Source organism: Macaca fascicularis, chromosome 1 (genome assembly GCF_037993035.2).
Source record: "Macaca fascicularis isolate 582-1 chromosome 1, T2T-MFA8v1.1".
Classification (NCBI taxonomy): domain Eukaryota; kingdom Metazoa; phylum Chordata; class Mammalia; order Primates; family Cercopithecidae; genus Macaca; species Macaca fascicularis.
The window spans coordinates 231036404-231061860 of NC_088375.1; the positions used below are offsets into that span (position 1 = coordinate 231036404).

The 25457-nt window shown below is 49.9% G+C and overlaps 1 protein-coding gene and 1 pseudogene across 5 annotated transcripts in view; one reads left to right on the forward strand and one right to left on the reverse strand.

Annotated features, from left to right (window-relative positions):
- Nucleotides 1-8485, forward strand: part of CEP104 (centrosomal protein 104) — a 42981-nt gene extending 34496 nt beyond the window's left edge. For all 5 annotated transcript variants that reach the window (XR_012427058.1, XM_045381814.3, XM_005544964.5 and 2 more), the window contains 2 exons: nt 6876-6966; nt 7742-8485. Coding sequence is in view for 4 of the 5 variants with exons in the window: in XM_045381814.3 (XP_045237749.2) it covers nt 6876-6966; nt 7742-7857 (207 nt within the window). In the remaining variant the exon portion in view is untranslated. The remainder of the gene's footprint in view (nt 1-6875; nt 6967-7741) is intronic.
- A 10758-nt stretch (nt 8486-19243) lies between these two features.
- LOC123570491 (large ribosomal subunit protein eL31-like) lies at nt 19244-25386 on the reverse strand (annotated as a pseudogene).
- Between the last annotated feature and the right edge of the window lie 71 nt (nt 25387-25457).

Consider the following 25457-nt stretch of genomic DNA (forward strand, 5'->3'; position numbering starts at 1 on the left):
GAGGAGGGACGTGGGCGTGCAAGGCTCCGTGGCAGTTATTCTGGCCCTGTCCAACACGATGGGCTGGCGGTGCCCTCTTTATGCCAGGCAGCGAATGCTGAGCCCTGGGGCCCTGCTCAGGACCCAGTTTTGGAATCTGGCTCAGCCACTTCCACTCCAACCTCCTTAGCTCCTGCCACCTGCTGCGTATCACTGTGTCCTGCTGCTGGCTCCCCTTGTCCCAGCTTTTCAGCAAGATGGCTCCAACCCAGCCACTGTAGCTTTCTCTTAACCACGGAAAACACACACACCAAACAGAGAAGACAGCCCCCAGCCACTCTCAGCCATAATGTCTACCCAGTTATCTGGCTCTCTCTGTCTGTCTGTCGGTCTCTCTCTCTCAAAATTTGAAATGCATCACAAAGTACACAGAAAAGTAACAGAAACCCTCAGGACTCTCCCTTGTAGCGGTCACTGAGCTTCAGCAACTAGCAGCTCAGCCACTCTTGTTTCTCCCGTGCCCCCACGTGCTCCCCTCTCATGTAATGTTGAAGCCAACCCAGACAGCATGTTGTTTTATCTGTAAATGTTCCCATACGGAGCTTTTGGAATCGGGACTGTTTTACGTAGCCGCAGCCTCAGCCTTCCAGACATCGGTCACATTGCGGCATCTCATCAGCTCAGAAGCGTTTGATTACCGGGATCCATAGAAGGCCCACACGCGGTACCTGGTTGGTCTGTTTTGAACAAGTTCATTCTCTTCGTTTTTTTTCCTTACGATTCACTTGGCAAAGGAAGGAGGCTGTTTGCCCTATAGAGCTAACCATCGTCTGGATCTGCTGACTACGTCCCCTTGGGGGTACTTAACGTGTTTCTCTGTCCCTGTACTTCCTGTAAACAGGAGGTTGGATCTCTGGCCTCATCAGGTGTGCACAGGCTCGGTGTGGGTGTGGCCGCTTCACAGGCAATGCTGGTGTGTCCCCCAGGAGGCACGTGATGTGTATGCCGGCGGCAGCTGCTGATGCTCAGGGCCTAACCCACTGGCTCAGGAGGGGCCTCGTTCTGTCATCCCTCCTTCATTCATCTGCTGGGATATTCCTCTAAATGGAAGCTCATCCACTCTGTGGTTGCCCTGGGTTAGACTTTCTGTTGGAAAGGTAGAATGAAGGTTTCATTCTTTTCCTTGGTTTACTGGTTTTCAGAATAGTAAGCTGGGTCGCTAGCATCTTCCATGGCAGCTAATTTGTTTTGTTTTGTCTGTAGTGTCATTATGAACCATGGATTTAAATTATTTGATGTGTTCCAGGCACTGCAGTTACCATGCTTAGTGATGCGTGAATTATCCCAGCTCTGGCCTATGGCAGACTCTTCAGCTGGGCCCCTGAGGCCTGGATGAGACCCATGCAGCCTCAGAGAGTTCCCTCCTGTTTGCCGCATTCCTGCCCCGGACCTGGAATCAGCCATCTGGTCACAGAGGCCTGGTTCCCGTTAGTGGGACTGGATGTCTCAGGACAGCGCTGGGGGCCTCATGCCCATTGCTGCTGGGTGGGTTGCTGTGGCTGGACTGTCAGTGGACACAGCCGGGAGAAATCAAGGGAAGTAAGCTCTGTCACTCATGCACACACACTTCCCCTTCCCGTTCTAAGCTGCAGGCTTTATTTAACCTTGTCTCTCCCAATATCTGTGTCTCCTTTCTTACATCCATGGGCCCTGGTACCTAATGGCCCAGGAGACAGAATTCAGGAATTGCAGGCGACCAATTCACCTTGGCCCCCACTACACGTGGGGCAGCCCCAGCACAGGGGCACCTGCACCGCCGGCAGAAGATGCCGCCGGAAATCAGATCTGTTCCCAGTTCTTGTCCTGACCACATCTTCCACTGGTAACGGGGGGCCCAGTGGCCCTGTGTTGGAGGGACTTGGGCGAGTCCTGGCTGGCAGTGCCACCAACTGTAAATACATTCATTTTATATTCCATTTCTAGGGGACTTTAAAGAATTAAGTTCTGTAATTACCGAAGACATGTTTCCAGGTCGATAGAATCAGGCATCCTGGAAGAACCCCAGACAGAGGCCGCCATCCTGCCCCACTTCCATCTGCCTTCCTCCACCCCAGACAGAGGAGGCCGCTGTCCTGCCCCGCTTCCATCCACCTTCCTCCAGAGGCTGCTTTTCCTACGGGGCATCCTGCCCCTTTTCTACCCAATACAAGCAGCTCTCACTGCACATACATCTTTTCCCCTGGTTATTTCCAGAATGTAGGGGCCTTTGTGTTTGCATTCGAGTTGTTACCTTTACTCGTCCTTCCGTGCGATGCCCGTCGTCCCCTCTGATTTCAGTTATTGCCATTGGTTCCCTACTAAGAGCAGTACTCAGATTCTCCAGTAACCACCTTTTCTTCCTTCCCTTCTTGTTCCCAACATCTGATTTGAATTGACATCCTCTTACAGGTAGTACCTGTAAGGCTGTCAGCAGGCGTATCTCATGTGTCATCTGCTTTCCCTGTATCTAATTATCTACACGGCCTGGCCCATCACCTCACACCCTGCAGCATGAGCAGATAACAGGCACTCACTTATTACCTCGTGGGTTCCCTGGGTCCGGAGCCAGGCTTCGTTCTCATCTGTGGGCCCTGCTAGGGAAGGACTCACTTCCAGGTTCATCCCAGCAGCTGGCAGTAATATGTTCTTGGGGGCTGTCAACCTGGAGCCACTCAGCTCCTAGAGGCCCCCACCGTCCTCAGCAGCGGAGGCCTCTCTGCTGGACAGCTCACTTCCTGGAAGCCAGCAGGAGACTCTGCCACTCCAGCCTGCTGAGACACGTCTTTCTCATTTTGTGTGAATTGTTTTGCCATTCGTTTTCCAAATGTTTTTCCTCTCTTCAGCGTTCCCTCCCTTCTCTCTGCCTGAGTGTGAAGACTGCTGTATCTGTTCTGTGGGTCACGGGGCTTTGTCCGGTGTTCCCTTTCTGTTCTCGTTGAACGGCCCCGCGCCCTTTCTCCTTCCATCTCCAGTCCTCCGTTAAGTGAATTTTTCATTTCCAATCTTGTGCTTTCCAGTTCCAGTGTTTGTATTTGGCTGGGATTTCTCTACAGGTTTCATTTCTCCGCCAAGATTCACCTCTGTTCACTCGTTAAGATCACCTGTTTTTAACAGCTTTGCAGAGATCTAGTCCGCACAACCTCTCCCCATGTGCAGATAGTGGGTGTTCATGTGTTCGGGGTTGCGCAGCCATCCACACACGTTTCCATGTGCAGATAGTGGGTGTTCATGTGTTCGGGGTTGCGCAGCCATCCACACACGTTTCCATGTGCAGATAGTGGGTGTTCATGTGTTCGGGGTTGCGCAGCCATCCACACACGTTCCCATGTGCAGATAGTGGGTGTTCATGTGTTCGGGGTTGCGCAGCCATCCACACACGTTCCCATGTGCAGATAGTGGGTGTTCATGTGTTCGGGGTTGCGCAGCCATCCACACACGTTCCCATGTGCAGATAGTGGGTGTTCATGTGTTCGGGGTTGCGCAGCCATCCACACACGTTCCCATGTGCAGATAGTGGGTGTTCATGTGTTCGGGGTTGCGCAGCCATCCACACACGTTTCCATGTGCAGATAGTGGGTGTTCATGTGTTCGGGGTTGCGCAGCCATCCACACACGCTTCCATGTGCAGATAGTGGGTGTTCATGTGTTCGGGGTTGCGCAGCCATCCACACACGTTTCCATGTGCAGATAGTGGGTGTTCATGTGTTCGGGGTTGCGCAGCCATCCACACACGTTTCCATGTGCAGATAGTGGGTGTTCATGTGTTCGGGGTTGCGCAGCCATCCACACACGTTTGAACTTTCCCATCACCCAAAAGACAGCGCTGCCTACGTGTCGCCCTTTTCTCCCCAGCCCCCTCTCCAGCCCCTGGCAACCATCTGTCTAGTTTTGGTCTCCATGGATTTGGCTACTGTGGACATTTCCTGTAAATGGAATTGGACACTATGCGGCCTTTGTGTCTTTGACTTAACATGTTTTCAAAGTTTGCCCGGGTTCTAATAGATCAATAGCACTTCGTTGCACGTTTAAGTCCTCGAATATAGTAGGTATCTGCTTTAAAGTCCTTGTGTGCTAATCCTAATGCTAATCATTCAGAATTTTTCTGAATGATGTGAAGGGGGGTAAACAGTGAAGTTCGACATCCTCCACACTGCTCAGAAGAAAGCTCCGAGTGGATCTTAGATTCAAATGTGAAAGGCCCAATTATGAATCTCTCAGGAGATGCTGGAGATAAGAGAATAGTCTTCAGAATAGGAAGGGATTTCTCAAACAGGACACAGAAAGCTTAAGCCTTGATGGGAGAGGCTGATCAATTCAGTTAGATAAAATGGAGAACCTTGGGGCAGAGTTTGGGTTTTGTAAAATGAAAAGGGATCTGGAGTTAAGCATCGTGAATGTGCTTAACACTACTGAACTGTATACTCATTTTGTAATAAAACTATTAAATCGTAAAAGGTGAGAACCTCCTCTCCATCAAAGGACATAAATAGACTGGAAGGCAATACTGGGGATGAAAAATCATTGACCGTTATTCTTCAAAGTGAGTGGAAGGCATTGCCCCTGCAGGGTTTGAGCGGAAGAGTGGGCATGACCTGGCGGGCCCCACGCCAGCCACTTTTGCTGCTCTGTTGAGAGCAGCCTGTGGGACAGAGAGGTCAGGTGGTAGCAGAGAGCTGAGTGGCAAGAAGGGGTCAGATTCTGGACACGCACTGCAGGCAGACCCAGGACTTGCCGGTGGAGTCCTCATGACGTGGTGAGGCGGTGACCGCGGTCAGGAACCCAGGGCGCTCAGGAGCTTAGCCTGGAGCTGTGGAGTGAAAATGCCTGTCAGATGCGCAGGCCGGTAGACATATGTGGAAATGTGGGGATTGTCAGCGTGTATAATAAGTGGGTTTAAGGTCATAATACTGGAAGCGCTCTCCTAAAGAGCAAGTGTAGACAGAGAAGAGGCCCACAGGCTAAGCCCCAGGTAGAGTGGGAGTAAGAAGGCAAACCAGGCTCTGGGGAAGAAACACACTGGGGAGGAAGCCTGACGAGGGTGGCGTCCTGGAGGCCCCAGAGCACAGCCCATCAGAGACGATGCCCTGCTGGCCTGGCTGGGCTCAGCTGATCACAGGCGCCCAGCTCTTGCATCTGCACTTGGCTACAGGGCAGCCAGGTGGCTCTGCTGGCCCTGACTGGGCTCACACGTGTGTGCCTGGGGTCCGCAGCTGGATACTGATCTAGGATGGTCTTGGAGGCAGCTGCGGCACCTCAGCCTTGCTTATGTGTCTGACCCCAGCACGCCAGCCTGGGCGTGACAGAGGGCAACAGCGAGACGAGCCCAGGCACATTAGTTCATTTCAGCCTGCCCTGCCACGTGTCTGCCACTGTCCCATTAGCCAAAGCAAGCCACAATCACCCAGATTCAAGGGATGGAGAGGGACCCGCCACCGCTGTGCTGGGGAGGGAGGAATTGGAGCCTTAGGGCAGGCCGTGTCCCTCCACAGGGGAGGAGGGAGCAAGTGCACCCCATGTGCTGATGGGCCACGTCCTGATGAGAAGGCGCCCCAGCTTTAGGGACATGAAGGTTGCTGGTGGCCTGGAGACATGAGAACCCAGGCCTGCCTAGAGCAGCTAAAGCAGGACAGGAGTGAGCAGGGCTGGGGCTGCAAGTGCTCCAGCATCCTGAGGGCTACCACAGGCAGCCAGAAAGTGACAGCCACTGGTGACAGTGAGAGAGGAGCCAGGGAGAAGCAGGGCTATGTCTAGTGGAGAGCCTGGTCCACCAGAGAATGGGAGAGTGGCTGGAGCAATGTCCCTGGGGAGTGTAGTTTGTTTTTGAGTCTCACCCTGTCACCCAGGCTGGGGTGCACTGATGTGATCTCGGCTCACTGCAACCTCCGCCTCCTGGATTCAAGCAATTCTCTTGCCTCAGCCTCCTGAGTAGCTGGGATTAGCTAGTGGGGACATGAGATACACCACCACGCCCAGCTAATTTTGTATTTTTAGTAGAGATGGGGTTTCACCAAGCTGGCCAGGCTGGTTTTGAACTCCTGACCTCAAGTGATCCACCTGCCTCTGCCTCCCAAAGTGTTGGGATTACAGGCATGAGCCACTGCGCCCAGCTTCACGAGTGTTGTTTAAATAGAAGGGGAGAAACCAGGAACAACCCGCATGTCCAGAAGACTCGGGGAATCAGAAGACAGGTCCCGCGTTTATATCCAGCAGGGGGATGGGATGAGCTCCCTGTCCCCATGCAGACGGTCCCACAGGTGGTCCTGAAGGAAGGAAGCTGGCTGCCCAGGCAGTCAGGCCTGCGTGAGCCCCGCGTTCTGCAGGGCGAGTGCATGTGGCGTGGCTCAGGAAGAACAGGGATGAAGAGAGTGGGGACCCCACGAGGAACCGCGGGCAGCAGGCTGGTGGGGAGCCCGCGGGGCCTGGCGCCTTCTGTCTTCTGGCCTGGAATGTAATCACGTGGGCACGCTGCTTCTCACCCTTGCATTTGTGTGCACGCTCTGCTGTGCTCAAAGACGCTGACGCCAAGAGCCCTGTGTGGCTGGGTGGGGACGTGAGATGTAGGCTCCCGCTGTGCTCGGAGACCCTGACGCCAAGGGCCCTGTGTGGCTGAGTGGGGACGTGAGATGTAGGCTCGCCTGGCGACAGGACTTGGTGCTTCCTGAGTTGTGCCCCGCACAGATCACAGAGGGTATCATGACATATCCGAAGGGAGGTGCCCAGGTGAGGGAGCCGTTCTTCTGCAGCTCTTGCTGGTGCAGCCGCCCCTCGTTTTCAGCTTGCACAGCGAGTCCTTTGGGTCTGGGGCAGCGCACCAGGCCCGTCTTACCTGATTAACACTGATGCCTCCTCCGCTGCAGGCGTGGAAAGCTCACCTGATGGGCCCCGCTGGCTGCACCATGAACCTGCGCAAGACACACATTCTGCAGAAGGCCCCGGCACTGCAGCCAGGTGAGGGCCAGCGGCGCTGAGCGGGTGGAGTCTGCATCCCTCCATTTTGACTTATTCAAAAGACCATCCCCAGCCAGGGCAACATGGCTTTAAAAGCAAAAAAAATCCCTTTAAATATCCCTTTAAAAGCAAAAAAAAAAAAACAGCATCCTAGCCTCTCTTCATGTTCTGGTTCCTTAGTAAGCAGGCTAATAATCATAATCGCGTGACCAAAATCCTTCACCTGCAAACGGCCTATGCAGTGCGAAGGCTCCGCGGCTGGCCTAGGATTCACACCCCAGTCCTCCGCTCTTTCTACATCACTGGCCAGGCACGGTGGCTCACGCCTATGATCCCAGCACTTTGAGGACCAAGTCAGGCAGATCACTTGAGGTCAAGAGTTCGAGACCAGCTTAGTCAGCATGGTGAAACCCTATAAAAAATTGGCCGGGCACAGTGGCGGGCACCCAGCTACTCAGGAGGCTGAAGCAGGAGAATCGCTTGAACCCAGGAGGTGGAGGTTGTGGTGAGCCAATATGGCACCACTGCCCTCCAGTCTGGGTGACAGAGTAAGACTCTGTCTCAAAAAAAAAAAAAAAAAAAGGAGACTGAAGAGCAGACCCCACCAGCCTCAGCCCTGGCTCCTGTAGTCAGTTGACGGCCATCAGCATGGGTCCTCGGATGGTGTTGCTGGGTGTCTGATCACTCCCAGCCACTCACACTGTGGCCGCAGGTTCTGCACCTGGTCCATGGGTAGGAGCACCCTCCTAATGTGGGTCCTGTGCTTGCTCTGCAGGGAAAAGCTCAGCTGTGGCTGCATCAGGCCCCTCGGGGTCAAAGGCCGGAAGCAAGATCCCCACCCCGAAGGGCGGGCTGAGCAAGAGCTCCAGCAGGACGCATGCCAGGCGCTGACGCGGTGCCCGGGCTCCTTTGTCTCTGTAAGGGACGGAGCAGATCTCCTGATTCTACACCATTTCTCCAGAACTCTCTGGCCTTGGTGACCCCATGCTCTGGTTGCCGTCCCCGGCTCCCAGCCATGCACGCCTCTTACATGTCTGTGCCGTCAGCTCTCGTGCAAACGATATGTGTGGAACTAACCAAAGATCCTGTGTGCAGCGCCGGGACCTGGCCGCACTGTACGTTAAGCCTTCGTAAGGGCTGTCTCAGGCCTTCCTTAGAATCAGAAGAGGAGGCGTCCTGTTTGGAGAGAGCCAGAGAGCACCGCCCGGGGGGCGCTAGCGCAAGGCCCTGGTCAGCACAGGCACGGTCCCGCTTTCCTTAGTGCTTGGAGTGATTTCCATAAAACATTCACCAGAAACCTTTTGCACATCGGTCTCTGCCACACGCAGTAGAATTTCCGCAGGGCTGTGGCTGGGCCAGCAGTGGTTCCAGGAGAGTGGCGGTGTGCACAGGCCTCCAGCCGTGCCTTCTCCCTGCAGGCCCCATCCGCTAGGCCTGCTGCCCAGTGCCCTCAGCCCCAGGTAGCAGAACTCACGCTCCCACTACAGCAAGAAATAAAGGCAAAAGAGAACATCTTTTTTTAAATTGTAGTTTTTTTGAGAATTGGTCCCACCTCAGCGCGCACCTTGCTGGATGCTTCTCCAGTAGTGCTGCCTCTGTGCCAGGCATCCGCTCCCTGCTGGAACTGAGGTGGACACAGGTGTGGGCCCTTCCCGTGCCTGTGCTCAAGGCACTTCACGTTCTCCACACTTTGGAATTCCTGAAGACGTGGAGGAAGTCACTGTTAAATGAATTTCCACCTGATCACCCTGTGTTCACAGCAGGCAGAAGCCCGCTGGTGTGGGCCTCCCACCCCTTCCACATCCATGTTGTGATTGGACCCGTAAGTTTACTTTCTTCAAACGGTTCATAGGATGTTTAAAACACCAACACATTGCTTAAAATGATGAAATCAACCCTCAAAAAACAGTCTCCTAACTCATCCCCTCCTGTAGGAGTGAGCTGGGGGTTTCGTCCATAGCTTTGGTTGGGCCTGTGTCACATCCAGGCAGCCATGTGCAGGGAGTCAGGGTCTGTCTGGAAGCGTCCACGCTCTCCCTGTCCCAGCCTGTGTTCCCAGGGGCCTAGGCTACCATGGACTGAAGGGCAGTCCCCTCCCACCCAGTGCTCAGGGCTTATGCTTGCCTCACTGGTGTTGCATGGGCAAACTTCGAAAATGATAGTTAGAAAGGTTTGGGTTGATGCAGCTTGTATAAATGCAATGAGTCTATAAATATGTTTTAGTTGCCAACCGTGTGAAACAACAAAATATCTAAAAACTAATCCCTGTTTGAACAATGTACTCCCTGGCCTGGATACATTAATAACCATGAATTTGCATGAATTAATCTCCATGTTTGGTAAACTAATACCTCTGCTTGACTCAGAATACTGAGTAAGATATAAGACCTACCAAGAACCTTTCAGAATATGCAGTGCTTAGCCGGGCACGGTGGCTCAAGCCTATAATCCCAGTACTTTGGGAGGCTGAGGTGGGCAGATCACAAGGTCAGGAGATCGAGACCATCCTGGCTAACACAGTGAAACCCTGTCTCTACTTTAAAAAAAAAAAAATACAAAAAATTAGCCAGGCTTGGTGGTGTGCGTCTGTAGTCCCAGGTACTGGGAAGGCTGAGGCAGGAGAATGGTATGAACCCGGGAGGCGGAGCTTGCAGTGAGCTGAGACTGTGCCACTGCACTCCATCCTGGATGACAGAGCAAGACTCCATCTCAAAAAAATATATATACTCTGCTAAATGTTGTTTATCTGTTTGTTTGAGATGGAGTCTCACTCTGTCGCCTGGGCTGGAGTACAATGGTACGATCTGGGCTCACAGCAACCTCCACCTCCCGGGTTCAAGCAGTCTCCTGCCTCAGCCTCCCGAGTAGCTGGGATTACAGGTGCATGCCCCCATGCTCGGCTAATTTTTTGTATATTTAGTGGAGATGGAGTTTCACCATGTTGGCCAGGCTGGTCTCGAACTCCTGACCTCGTGATCCGCCCACCTCGGCCTCCCAAAGTGCTGGGATTATAGGCGTGAGCCACCATGCCCGGGTTAAATGTGTTTGAAGTATAAGGAGAGAGGAGGGCAGGCGCGGTGGCTGCTTGGTGAAACCCCATCTCTACTAAAAATACAAAAATTAACCAGGCGTGGTGGCACATGCCTGTAATCCCAGCTACTTGGGAGGCTGAGGCAGGAGAATCGCTTAAACCTGGGAGGCGGAGGTTGCAGTGAGCCAACATCATGCCACTATACTCCTGCTCAGGGGACAGAGCAAGACTCCATCTCAAAAAATAAAAAGTATAAGGAGAGAAATACTTTAAAGTTTATTAGACAAAACAGAGTATAGATGCCAAGATGTCTGTAAAATGACTTTTCTGGTTTCAAAGAGATGTTGGCCATTATTTTCTAATCAATTTTAAAAATACAGACAAAACATTTCTTTATACAGAACAAGAATGAGAAAAGTTAACCAAGGAATTATTCTTTTATCACCAATCAAAACTTCTAAGAAATATATATATACACACACATATATACTTTTTCTATATATTGTAACTTAAAGAAAATATTTATAAAAAGACTTCATTTTTAGTGATTGACAAGCAAACTTGGGTTCGTTTAAAACAGGTTCCTCTTTTGTTATTTACAGAAGAATCATGGGATTTTTTTTTTTTTTTTGGCGGGGTGGGGGTTTGAGACGGAGTCTCACTCTATTGCCCAGGCTGAAGTGCAGTGACGTGATCTTGGCCCCCTGCAACCTCCGCCTCCTGGGTTCAAGTGATTCTCCTGCCTTAGCCTCCCGAGTAGCTGGGACTACAGGCGCCCACCACCACGCCCAGCTAATTTTTTTGTATTTTTAGTAGAGACAGGGTTTCACCATATTGGCCAGGCTCGTCTCGAACTCCTGACCTTGTGATCCACCCACCTTGGCCTCCCAAAGTGCTGGGATTACAGGCGTGTGCCACCACGCCCGGCCCGATCCTGTGTTTTTTGTTGAAATGATTCTACCAGTGATTAGTGGCTACTGACAGTTTTACAGGGTTATACATTGTTAAGGGACCAAGAATCAAATACAAAAAAGGTAAAAGGAACTGTAAAATCCCTTGGTCATTCATAAATAAATGTCTAAATTAGGAATACTAATTAATAATTGAATTTTCACTCATGAATATGTTCTGAATATTTAATATTTATTTCTATTATTTCTGTTAAGGTATTCCATTAAATCTAATTTAAAAGAATGGTATGTATAAATTAGCATTAGAATACAAATGTAAATACTTTTAATGAAATTTTGCAATTTTTTAATATTTTAACATAGTTTTCTATTTGTCTTTATTTCAAGTACCAGAATTACAAAATATCTAAGTAATATATTTTTGTTGTTGTTTTAGGGCTTAAGGGTTAATTCATCCTGAGTATATTAATATAATAAAAAGATCACTCGATGTTTTGTCACTTTATTTCAACATTACAATTTAAAAGCAATTTGTCAATTACCTTTACTTTAATAAACACGCAAGTGTAGCCCATCCCTGAAACCTTAGAAAGCAGATTGAAAATCGCTGAAAAAAGACACAGCAAATACGAAGTTGCCCTGAGGGTTTGGTCCCTAGAATAAGTTACTTGTCAAAACAAGTTCACTGCTGAAGAAACTGGCTGATTTGAAGCCACATGGAGATGAGAGAAAATGACTGACCAGTTTCGTCCTGTGGAATACATTCAGAATGTCCTGTGTGTTCTCTGTGCCCAGGAGAGGGTTATACTTCCTAGTCTCTTCACGGGTTTTCCCCCTTTGAACGGGATTTTACCAGCCCTCAAGGCTGTTTTGCTTTTCAACTAAGCACTGTACCGTGGTCACCCACCTACTGCCCCGGAAAGCCAGGGGTAGTGGCTGTGGCACCCTCGATTGGAAAGCTGGGTGGGCTGAGCCATGGGAGGAAGGTCATGGCCAGGGCTTGGGCTGTGAGCCAACCCTGTGGGGAGGTGTGGCCTTAGACCACCCAGCAGGATGGAGGTGGGTCTGCGGAATCCTCACCACAACCATGCAAGGCCGGTGTTGTCATCCTCAACAACAGAGCAGAGGCAGCTGCCAGGCACACACAGCCACAGCTGCAGGGCAAAGCTGCCCCTGCTGCCCTCTGACTGCAGAGAGGAAGATGCTGGTCCAGAGGAACCTTGGCACTGTCTGGTTCTTGAAAATAGTATGGGGGATCCTGACTCCACTAATGGATCAGTTACCAGGGAGTGTTTGACCACACCTTGCCTCTGCCTCAGTTTCCTCACCTGTAAAATGGAACTGAGGGTCCCTTTGCTGTGCACTGAAAAGGACACACACTCTAGGCACTTTCCAGCCCTCTGCACAGCTGGCCTCAGGGTGTCAGGCACCTGCCCCTAAATGGGGAGCACTTCTGAGTGTCAACTGAGGTGAGGCCCAGCCGGCAGAGGGCAGTGGACAGCCCAAAGGCAGGGGAGCCCCCACTGCCCACCCACCCAGCTGCAAACACCCACCAGAGCATCTTCCAAACTCTGGTGTTCCCGGGGCATCCCTGCTTCCTGAGAATGAAGCCCTGGAGCAGGGCCAGGCAGGGGAGGGAGGGAAATCTCTCACCCTAGGAACTTTGTGTGTGTGACGGAATCTCACTCTGTCACCCAGGCTGGAGTGCAGTGGCACAACCTCGGCTCACTGCAACCTCTGCCTCCAGGGTTCAAAGGATTCTCCTGCCTCAGCCTCCCGAGTAGCTGGGACTACAGGCATGTGCCACCACACCCAGCTAATTTTTGTATTTTTAGTAGAGACAGGCTTTCACTATATTGGCCAGGCTGGTCTCGAACTCCCAACCTCAGGCGATCCACCTGCCTTGGCCTCCCAAAGTGCTGGGATTGCAGGCGTGAGCCACTACGCCTGGCTTGGAACTTTTTTTTTTAGTTCCAAAGACAGGGTCTCACTCCGTTGCCCAGGCTGGAGTGCAGTGGTGCCACCATGACTCACTGCAGTCTCCAACTCCTGGGCTCGAGCCATCTTCCCACCTCAGTCTCCTGAATAGCTGGGACTACAGGCATAAGCCACCACCCCCAGCTAATTTTTGTGTGTGTGTATGTGTGTATATGTGTGTGTGTGTGTGTGTGTATATGTGTATATATGTGTGTATATATGTGTGTGTGTATATATGTATGTGTGTATATATACATATATAGAGATATATATATTAGAGGTGGGGGTCTCGCCATGTTGCCCAGGCCCCCCACAAACTTTGATCACCAACATCAGTGTCCTCAGCAGCCCGTTTGCCTCTGTAATGTGGATTTCACACCTCCTGTGTTGTGGCAGACTGCTGTTACTACTTGAGACCGTCATCATGAGACTGAAGGAAGGGGGACGAACATAGAAATGAAAACTTAAAACAAAAGGGACTATTTTATTTTTTTTTTTTGTTTTTTGAGACGGAGTCTCGCTCTGTCGCCCAGGCTGGAGTGCAGTGGCGCGATCTCGGCTCACTGCAAGCTCCGCCTCCTGGGTTTACGCCATTCTCCTGCCTCAGCCTCCTGAGTAGCTGGGACTACAGGCGCCCGCCACCGCGCCCGGCTAATTTTTTGTATTTTTAGTAGAGACGGGGTTTCACCGTGGTCTCGATCTCCTGACCTTGTGATCCGCCCGCCTCGGCCTCCCAAAGTGCTGGGATTACAGGCGTGAGCCACCGCGCCCGGCCAAAAGGGACTATTTTAAAGGAAGGGTAACACGGGGAAGAAGGAGAGAGCTCCCTGCTTCTAGTGAGCAAGGGCACCGCCTGCCCGAGCTTCCACAGCCCTTCGTATTTATTGGGTAGCAAGAGCAGGGAGGAGGAGGTAACAACTGGTCAGCTGCTTAATTGATCACAGGTTCATATTGTTACTAACAGGCTTCAGATGTACCTAATCACAGGAAACACTGCGCTTGAGGCGTGACTGCCCTCGGCATTCCTTCTGGGCGGCAGACGCAGTTTGTCAGTTTGCCAACGTTCTGCATTTATGAGAAACAGTTTGCCGTTTACTCATAGCACCTCCAGTGCTATACTGAGTTGATCGCGACCCTCACTCTTTCAGCCTGCAACAGTGTGCTACTCCAGGTAGCAGCGTCAGGCAGCACTCTGTTGCCTGGTGCTGGGGGGTGAATGTGCCCCACAAATTCACAGGCTGGAAACGCACTGCCAGGTGCAACAGTATAGGCAGGTGGGGCCTGACAGTAGGTGCCGCCCTCATGGTTGGATTTGTGCAACAATAAAAGGACCTGGGGCCAGACACAGTGGCTCACACCTATAAACCCAGCACTTTGGGAGACCGAGATGAGAGAATCACTGGCATCCAGTTCAAGACCAACCTGGGCAACATAGTGAGACCCTATCTCTACAAAAAAATAAAAAATTAGCTGGGCATGGTGGTATGGGCCTGTAGTCCCACCTATTTGGGTAGCAGAGGCAGGAGGATCACGTGAGCCCTGGAGGTCGAGGCTGAAGTGAGCCGTGATCATGTCAGTGCACTCAGCCTGGGTGAAAGAGTGAGACCCTGTCTCAAAAAAAAAAAGTGGGCCGGCCACGGTGGCTCACGCCTGTAATCCCAGCACTTTGGGAGGCTGACGTGGGCAGATCACCTGAGGTTGGGAGTTCGAGACTAGCCTGACCAACATGGAGACACCCCATCTCTACTAAAAATACAAAATTAGTCGGGTGTGGTGGCGCATGCCTATAATCCCAGCTACTTGGGAGGCTGAGGCAGGAGAATCACTTGAACCCAGGAGGCGGAGGTTGCGGTAAGTCGCGATCATGCCATTGCACTCCAGCCTGGGCAACAAGAGTGAAACTCCATCTCAAACAAAAAAAAAGTGGGTGGGGGGTCTTGGGTGTGGGATCCCCCTCTGCCTTCCACCCTGTGAGGACACAGCCTACCTTCCCTCTCTCCCTCCAGAGGATGCCTGGATTCCCAGCCTCCACGGCTGTTAGAAAGAAACCTCTGCTTTCTATAAATTAACCTGTCTCCAGTATTTTGTTATAACAAGCAGACTAAGACACCTGATCCTCTTTTTTTTTTTATTGTTTGAGATAAGGTCTCGCTCTGTCATCCAGACTGGAGTGCAGTGGTGTGATCTCAGCTCATTGCAACCTTCAACCTCCTGGGCTCAACTGATCCTCCTGCCTCAGCCTCCTGTGTAGCTGGAACTACAGGCACGTGCCACCACACCCAGCTAATTTTTACACTTTTGTACAGGGGAATCTCACTATGTTACCCAGGCTGGTCTGGAATTCCTGAGCTCAACTGATGCCCCCACCTCAGCCTCCCAACATGCTGGCATTACAGGCATGAGCCACCACACCCCTGAAGGGGTGGCCTGCCCCTCCACACCTGTGGGTGTTTCTCGTTAGGTGGAACGTGAGACTTGAGAAAAGAAATGAGACACAGAGACAAAGTATAGAGAAAGAAAAAGTGGGCCCAGGGGACCGGCGCTCAGCTTACAGAGGACCCACGCCGGCGCCGGTCTCTGAGTTCCCTTAGTATTTATTGATAATTATCTTTACCATCTTAAAGATAAGGGAGTGGCTGGACAATAGGATCATTGTAGGGAGGAAATCAGCAGTAAGACATATGGACAAAAATCTCTGTGACATGAATAAGTTTAAAGGAAAATGCTGTGCCTTGAGATGCATATGCAAACATCTCCATAAACCTTTTAGCAGCATTGTTTCAGCCTATCACATGGGGAGAAACCTTGGACCATACCTAGCTTTCCTAGGCAGAGGTCCCTGCGACCTTTGGCCGTGTACGTGTCCCTGGGTAGTTGAAATTAAGAGAATGGTGATGACTTTTAACCAGCAAGTTGCCTTCAGGCACTTGTTTAACAAAGACACATCCTGCACAGCCCAAAATCCATTAAACCTTGAGTCACCGCAGCACATGTCTCTTGCAATCCTGTTTAAAATGCATTCAGTGGCCAGGCGTGGTGGCTCACGCCTGTAATCCCAGCACTTTGGGAGGCCAAGGCAGGCAGATTACTTGAGGTCAGGAGTTCAAGACCAGCCTGGGCAACATGGTGAAACCCTGTCTCTACTAAAAATACAAAAATTAGTTGGGTGTGGTGGTGGGTGTCAGTAATCCCAGCTAGTTGGAGGCTGAGGCAGGAGAATCGCTTGAACCCAGGAGGCGGAGGTTGCAATGAGCCAGGATTGCGCCACTACACTCCAGCCTGGATGACAGAGCGAGACTCCATCTCAATATATATATATATATGTATATATATGTATATATATATATGTGTGTGTGTGTGTCTAGTGCTGGGAGTTGCCCCGTAAGAAGCGAGTGCCTGGTGCTCAGTGGAGGCACTCAAGCTAAGGGTGCCCTGTCCCTGACCCTACCCACCCTGACTTTGGCTTCTCAGCTGTCTCCTCAACTCTGGGAGTCTGCTGGGCTCTGCCACCCAGGCTGGAGTGCAGTGGTGAGTTTGATATGGTTTGGATCTGCCCACATCTCTCATAATGAAATGTAATCCTCAGTGTTGGAAGAAGGGCCTGGTGGGAGGTGACTGGATCATAAGGGTGGATTTCTCATGAAGAGGTTAGCACCATACCCTTGGTCCTGTCCTGATGATAGAGAGTTATCATGAGATCTGGTGGTTTGAAAGTGTGTGGCACCTCCCCGGTACTCTCTAGCTCCTGCTTTGCCTCCGCCCTGAGTAAAAGCTCCCTGAGGCCTCCCCAAGAAGATGCTCATGGCCATACTTCCTTCACAGCCTGCAGAACCTTGAGCCAATCAAACCTCTTTATAAATTACCCAGTCTCAGCCGGGTGCAGTGACTCACGCCTGTAATCCCAGCACTTTGGGAGGCTGAGGCGGGCAGATCACGAGGTCAGGAGATCGAGACCATCCTGGCTAACATGGTGAAACCCCAATTCTACTAAAACTACAAAAAAAAAAAATTCGCCAGGTGTGGTGGCGGGCACCTGTAGTACCAGCTACTCAGGAGGCTGAGGCAGGAGAATGGCATGAACCCGGGAGGCGGAGCTTGCAGAGAGCCGAGATCGCACCACTGCACTCCATCCAGCCTGGGTGACAGAGCAAGACTCCGTCTTAAATAAATAAATAAATAAATAAATAAATAAATAACCCAGTCTCAGGTAATTGCCCTTTACAAACCTTATCACAACCTACACTGACCATCTACAACATGTTTGACTTTCTGACTTGTCTGATATTTCTGTCTTTTCTAGTCATTTTACTTTAGGATAAGAATTTACCACATAATATCCTTTCTTACATAAAATTATTTTCTTTTCTTCCTATCCTTACCAAAAATACATCTTCATAGCCAAAACTTGTTTTATTACTCTCTCCCCTACTTATTAGTTTCTTTTTATCTTTCTTCATAAATAACTTTTAAACAACTTTCAAATGACATAAAATTATTTGTTCTCTTAATAAGAACACAATTTATAGAATTATATATTGATTAGAATTCCTATTCTTAGTACCTTAAATTTTAGTGAAAACCCAGGAAGCAAGAAATCTTGAACTATCAGATGTTATTTTGTAGATGAAACCATTCCGTAAGTTTTAGAAACACATTTTCCCATAGCACAGTCTTTTCTTAATTGGAAATGACCCAGACATCCAATGAGCATTTATTATTTAATGCAAAGTAATTTTTTTTTTTTTTTTTTTGAGACGGAGTCTCGCTCTGTCGCCCAGGCTGGAGTGCAGTGGCGCGATCTCGGCTCACTGCAAGCTCTGCCTCCCGGGTTCACGCCATTCTCCTGCCTCAGCCTCCCGAGTAGCTGGGACTACAGGCGCCCACAACCGCGCCCGGCTAATTTTTTGTATTTTTAGTAGAGACGGGGTTTCACCGTGGTCTCGATCTCCTGACCTTGTGATCCGCCCGTCTCGGCCTCCCAAAGTGCTGGGATTACAGGCGTGAGCCACCGCGCCCGGCCTAATGCAAAGTAATTTTAAGAATTTTTTAAGATGGAGTCTCACTCTGTTGCCCAGGCTGGAGTGCAATGGCATGATCTCAGCTCACTACAACCTCTGCTCCCGGGTTCAAACGATTCTCCTGCCTCAGCCTCCTGAGTAGCTGGAATTACAGACACGTACCACCACACCCAGCTAATTTTTGTATTTTTAGTAGAGACAGGGTTTCACCATGATGGCCAGGCTGGTCTCGAACTCCTGACCTCAGGTGATTCACCTGAAGAAGCATCCCAAAGTGCTGGGATTACAGGTGTGAGCCACCACACCTGGACAAGATATTAAATTACACAGAAAGTCCACTTATAAGCATTTATCTCACTTATACGTACTCAGTTTTTTCCAGTTTATCTAGATTACTTCTGAAAACTGAGATATTATACAAAGCTAGTCATGATTTGAAGTTATTTTCCTGTTAACCATTTTTTAAAGACAGGGTCTCACTGTGTTGCCCCAGCTAGAGTGCAATGGCAGTTACAGCTCACTGCAGCCTCACTGGGCCCAAGTGATCCCACCTCCGGCTCCTGAGTAAGTTGGACTACAGACACGCATTACCACACCCAGTGAATTTTTTAATTTTTTTGTAGCGATGGGGTCTCACTACATTGCCCAGGCTGGTCTTGATTTCCTGGGCTCAAATGACCCTCCTGCCTCAGCTTCCTAAAGTGTTGGGATTACAGGGATAAGCCACCATGTCCAGCCCTTGTTAACCATTTGTAAAGTCTGTGAACATTAGATGTTCACCTAAGTAAGAATTTTAAAATTAGGCCGGGCGCGGTGGCTCAAGCCTGTAATCCCAGCACTTTGGGAGGCCAAGATGGGCGGATCACGAGGTCAGGAGATCGAGAGACGATCCCGGCTAACATGGTGAAACCCCGTCTCTACTAAAAAATACAAAAAAATAGCCGGGCGAGGTGGCGGGCGCCTGTAGTCCCAGCTACTCGGGAGGCTGAGGCAGGAGAATGGCGTAAACCCGGGAGGCGGAGCTTGCAGTGAGCTGAGATCCGGCCACTGCACTCCAGCCTGGGTGACAGAGCAAGACTCCGTCTCAAAAAAAAAAAAAAAAGAATTTTAAAATTAAACAAATGGGCATTTTGCCAATAACTCAGAAGATTCAGCTGTTTCCATTGAATCAACAATCTTAGTCTTATTTGTCAAAAAAAAAAAAAAGATTATTCCTGTTTTATCTGGATTTATAGTCTCATAACGTTTGCGCCAAACCCTGACAGCTTGAAACATTTAGCAGAGGCAAATGTAAAACTTATTTACCCAGGCAAAAATGTATATTGATGATACTGAAGACATTTTTATTTTTCTTTTACCAATAATTCTAAAGCCAGCTTTTTTTTTTAAAGTCAATTTTATAAATTTATTTGATTTATTTGATGATCAGCGATTAGTTCTCATTCACATTGACTGTCTGTAGATTTTTGAAAGTGGTAACAGGTGCATAGGTAACCAAAGTATGGAACTTATTTGGTGGATCTTCATCCTCATTACGTTTTCTGGACAGCCGCACACGGATTCAGTATAGGACATTCCTTATTCCTTTGGCCCAGACAGCTTTGTTGAGCCTGTATCAATGCGCACATCTGGAGTTCCCATCTCCTTCATGGCAAACTTCCGAATCTCTTTGAGTGCCCGAGGGGCACGCTTCTTGAAGCCCACTCCATGGGTGCGCTTGTGAATGTCGATGGTGTATTCTTGGGTCACCATCTCGTTGATGGCAGAACGGCTCTTTTTCTTCTCGCCACCCTTCTTTGCGGGAGCCATTCTGCCGGGTCCAAGTTTTATTTATTAAAGACTACTAAATTCTTGTGAACCTGAAAGGCATTTGGACTTAATTTATGAGTACTCATCTACTTATAAGCCAATTTGGTAGCATTCTAGACACAACACATAACATACTACATGCGCCGGGCGCGGTGGCTCAAGCCTGTAATCCCAGCACTTTGGGAGGCCGAGACGGGCGGATCACGAGGTCAGGAGATCGAGACCATCCTGGCTAACCCGGTGAAACCCCGTCTCTACTAAAAAATACAAGAAAACTAGCCGGGCGTGGTGGCGGGTGCCTGTAGTCCCAGCTACTCGGGAGGCTGAGGCAGGAGAATGGCATGAACCCGGGGGGCAGAGCTTGTAGTGAGCCGAGATCGCGCCACTGCACTCCAGCCTGGGCGACAGAGCGAGACTCCGTCTCAAAAAAAAAAAAAAAAAAAAAAATACTACATGCACATATACATAAACACATCTAAACAGGCATACATACACACATATATACATAAACACATCTAAACAGGCATACATACATGCACACAGATCCAATAGCTTTCACCTTGGAACTCCTGCCATGAGGCAGCATCACAGACTCACTGACCTATAAAAGATAGCTGGATCCAAGTTATTTCTGACAAAATTGGAACCTGTTCACATGGCTAGGCTTTGTTTGCCCTAATAGGTAATCCAAGAAAATGGTGGACCAAAATTTTGGATAAAGCAGTGTTCATGGCAGTTTTGATTTTAAAACCTTTTTTCCTTCAGTTTCAAGTAAGTTTCCAATGTTTATATTTTAGCTAGAACTGGCTGAACCATATAAGAAAAACAAAATTTCCAAGTAACCTTAAAACAGTGAGTTTTATCTCAACACCAGTAACTTAACAGCAGATAAAAGGGAGAAATAGAGAGAGCTTTAGAAGACTCGAACTCTACAATTGCAGGTTAACCATGTGAGCTCTGAATTTTCCTTATTGTAGTCTGCCCATCGTTTTAAAACATGCACAAAATGGGCCACAGTATGTAACCAGCTGGAGTCTCAGATAGTCTAGAAAATAGTTTACATGCTTTTTCCACCAACAAAATTTGACACAGAAACAGGAACTACTCTGGAGTTCCAAAGAGGATGACAAAATCAAAGGAAATTCCTGGAACGTGTTTCTCCCCTAGTGATACGGTTTAGCTCTGTGTCCCCACCCAGATCTCATCTTGAATTGTACTCCCATAATTCCCGCGAGTTGTGGGAAGGACAAGGTGGGAGATAATTTGAATTGTGGGGGCAGTTTCCCCCATACTGTTCTCAAGGTAGTGAATAAGTCTCATGAGATCTGATGGTTTTATCAGGGGCTTCTGCTTTTGCATCTTCTTCATTTTCTCTTGCCACCACCTTGTAAGAAGTGCCTTTCACCTCCCGCCATGATTCTGAGACCTCCCCAGCCATGTAGAACTGTAAGCCCAATTAAACTTCTTTTTCTTCCCAGTCTCGGGTATGTTTTTATCAGCAGTGTGAAAATGGACTAATACACTTAGTGAGTAGAGGCGCAGCCTATCTTGCTGCTTTCTGACAACCAGATGGACCTGGTCTTGGCCACTGTGATGCAGACTGTGCTCAAGCACCCTCGGAGGGTGGTGCAACACTAAACAGAGACACAAACACAAACAGATCCAATGTAGACAGAGCCCTCCAAACAGAGGGGAGACTGCAGCAAAGTCTTGAGGTCCTGTCCCAAACCCAGAGAGCACCACGGAGTGACCTGCATTAGGTCCAGATGGCAGAGACCCAGGCGGCACCACAGACTACCAATACTAGCTCTAGACAGCTAGAGACCCAGATGGCAGACGCAGAGGATTTCCAGGTGCACTTCAGTTCACATCCCACATGCTGCTTCCCTCCCACCAGCAGAGGGGAGGGAAGGGAAGATCCCCAAGGCAAAGGCAGTCTCGGCAGCTACTAGGAATTCCCTAAGGTCCTAGCCCCGGGGTCAGCTGACCATGAGCAGTTGGCATTTGCAAGTAGCTGCTGTCCTGCCTGGTAGCGAGAGTGTGTAAGCCCTGGGACTGCTATGTCCGATCTCTGCATTCATTGGAAACCAGGCACACAGGCTGAACCACTTACAACATGGTGCCTCACACAAGGCACCAGATATATAAGCTGCTCAAAGACCAAAAACATGAGAAGCGAGGTGTGGTGGAAGGAAAGCAGATTATTAAAAAAAACGATGCCAGCAGACGGGACATGGCTGGGCTCATGCCTCCAAGAGACCCTCTGTCTTCTGGTCTGAGAGGTTTTGGAAGGAAAACTTGGTGTGGGAAACATGTAGGGGTGGTGCAGGAGGATGCAGAAGGGTGCGGGGGGTGCAGGGGGATGCAGAAGGGTGCGGGGGGTGCAGGGGGATGCACAAGGGTGCGGGGGGTGCAGGGGGATGCACAAGGGTGCGGGGGGTGCAGGAGGATGCAGAAGGGTGCAGGGGGGTGCAGGGGGATGCACAAGGGTGCGGGGGGGTGCACAAGGGTGCAGGGGGTGCAGGGGGATGCAGGGCTGCATGTCTTGTTCTGAAGGTGATCTCGAGAAATAGCCTGTCTGAAGGTCCAGTTTGGGCCATCCTGACTTTGGCCCAGTAGTGGTGGGTTCACTGTTCCTAACTCCCCCAGAGCAGTAGGATTCATATCTGGGTCTCTGAGCCTGGTTTGCTTCAAAATTAGCCCCTGAAAGTTTTTTGTTTGTTTGTTTGTTTGTTTTTTGAGATGGAGCCTCCCTCTGTTGCCCAGGCTGGAGTACAGTGGCACAATCTCAGCTCAGTGCAACTTCTGCCTTCTGGGTTGAAGCTCCTGCCTCAGGTTCCAAGTAGCTGGGATTACGGGTCCCACCACCCCGCCTGGCTAATTTTTGTATTTTTAGTTAAGATAGCGTTTCACCATATTGGCCAGGCTGGTCTCGATCTCCTGACCTCGGGCGATCTGCCTGCCTCAGCCTCCCAAAGCGTTGGGATTATAGGAGTGAGCCACAGCACCCAGCCTGTAAATGATTTTTATTTATTTTTTTTATTATCAGAGTTGATTATCTCCTGGATCAGGAAAAAGGCCCAGCAAAGCAAGGAGACTGCCTTCAGAATGCAGATTTCCCTCACAAGAGACAGCCTTGCAGGACTATTTTAAGATATAGCAAGGAAATATAATTTGGAGTAAAATATTTCAATTTCTTTATCTGTCACATAATGCTCTACTAGAGGCAGGCTGGAATTTGGTATCATTGCTACAAAGAGTCATTTGTCAGCCTTTTTTTTTTTTTTTTTGAAATAGAGTCTTGCTCTGTCACCCAGGCTGGAATGCAGTGGTGCAATCCTGGCTCACTGCAACCTCCGTCTCCTGGGTTTAAGCGATTCTCCTGCCTCAGCCTCCTGAGTAGCTTGGATTACAGGTGCCCACCACCACGCCTGGCTAATTTTTATATTTTTAGTAGGGACGGGTTTTCATCATGTTGGTCAGGCTGGTCTCGAACTCCTGACCTCAAGTGATCCACCCGCCTCGGCCTCCCAAAGTGATGGGATTACAGGCATGAGCCACTGGCCTGGCCTGGTTTTGTCAGTCTTAAGGTCTGCATTGATGTTAATGATGGTCAGGTGGGCCTGAATTCCCACAGGGAGGAGTATATAATGAGGCATGTCCAACCCACACCCCCCACATCCGACCCTTCCCATCATGGCCTGAACTAGTTTTTCAGGTTAACTAGGGAATGCCCTTGGCCCACAGGAGGGGTCCACTTAGGTGGTTGGGGGGCTTAGAATTTTATTTTTTGGCCAGGTGTGGTGACTCACACCTGTAATCCTAGCAATTTGGGAGGCTGAGGCAGGTGGATTGCTTGAGCTCAGGGGTTTGAGACTAGCCTGGGCAACATGGCAAAACCCCAGCTCTACAAAAAATACAAAAATTAGCCAGCTGTGGTGGCACATGCTTGTGGTACCAACTACTCAGGGGCTGAGGTGGGAGGATCACTGGAGCCAGTGAAGTCGAGGCTGCAACGAGCTGAGTTGGCACCACTGCACTCCAGCCTGGGTAACAGAGCAAGACCCTGTCTCAATAAACAAACAAACAAATAAATAAATAAGAATTTGGGGTCTGGGTGCAGTGGCTTGTGCCTGTGAGCCTACCACTTTGGGGGGCCGAGGCAGGCAGATCACCTGAGGTCAGGTGTTAGAGACCAGCCTGGCCAACATGGTGAAACCCGGCTAATATAAAAATTATATTAACCCAATTAATATAAAAATTAACCGGGCGGCCGGGCGCGGTGGCTCACGCCTGTAATCCCAGCACTTTGGGATGCCGAGGCAGGCGGATCACGAGGTCAGGAGATCCAGACCATCCTGGCTAACATGGTGAAACCCCATCTCTACTAAAAACACAAAAAAATTAGCAGGGCGTGGTGGCAGGCGCCTGTAGTCCCTTCTACTCAGAAGGCTGAGGCAGGAGAATGGCTTGAACCCAGGAGGCAGAGCTTGCAGTGAGCCGAGATCGTGCCACTGCACTCCAACCTGGGTGACACAGCAAGACTCCGTCTAAAAAAAAAAAAAAAAAAAAAAATTAACCGGGCATGGTGGCGCGCACCTGTAGTCCCAGACGGAGGCTGAGGCAGGAGAACTGTTTGAACCCAGGAGGCGGAGGTTGCAGTGAGCCAAGATGGCATCACCGCACTCCAACTTGGGCGACAGAGCGAGACTCTGTCTCAAGAAAAAAAAAAGAATTTTGGTTTTGGTTTACTCAAAAGTGCAGAAATTCCAAAACAAGCCGGCCAGGGCACAGTGGAGGACAGACTCTGGCTCTTCAATCTGCCCACACCCCACCCTGTGAAACGAAAATAAATCTCAAAACCCCACAATCACTAAGTCAAAGGAAAAAGTCAAGTTGGGAACTGCTTCAGGCAAATCGGCCTCCCATCTTATTCCCAAATAAGATAGTTACAAATATATATTTTTAAAGCTACACACCTCCCTCACAATTTGCCCACAGAGAAATTCCCAGTGGGCCTCAAGATCTTTACCCTAAAACAGTTTTGTTGAATTCCACCCTGGCAATGCAAATTGATAGCTTCCCTTCACAGATGCGGGACAAAGGACTGAACTCAAAGTCATTCCTCTGCTCACCTGGACAAATGCATTTCTGATCGCTTCCTTTGTTCTATCGTTTATGTAGAAATGCAGATTCAATGAGCCAGACTAAAGCATAAGCGACTATTCCCCTACCTGCGTCTCACACGTATAAGAAATTGCGTAGTCAGTGAAAGGCTGATCAAAGACTCAAAAGAATTCACCCTCCGGTGTCTTCTGTACCTGTGACCTGGAAGCCCCCTCCTGGAATTGTCCTGCCTTTCTGGACCGAACCAAGGTACACTTGCAAGTGTTGATTGATGTCTCACGTCTCCCTCAAATGTACAAAACCAAGCTGCACCCCATCTTCCCTGGGCACCATCATCATGACCTCCTAGGGCTGTGACAATGGTGTGTCCTTAAACTTGGAAAAATAAACTTTTTACATTTCATTGAGTCCTGTCTGAGATACTTTTGGGGTCATAGCCCCCACCCTCACCCCCACCCGCGGAGAGAGCGGGCCGCTCCCCAGCCTCTCCGCCGCTCCACGCAGGAGACGCCCCTCTCCGATATGGCACGCGCGGCGGCACTCTAGCAGCCAGGCGACTTCTCTATGGGCTTTCTCGGCACAGGCCGGAAGTGGCGCGCGCTGCCCCGGAAGCACCCT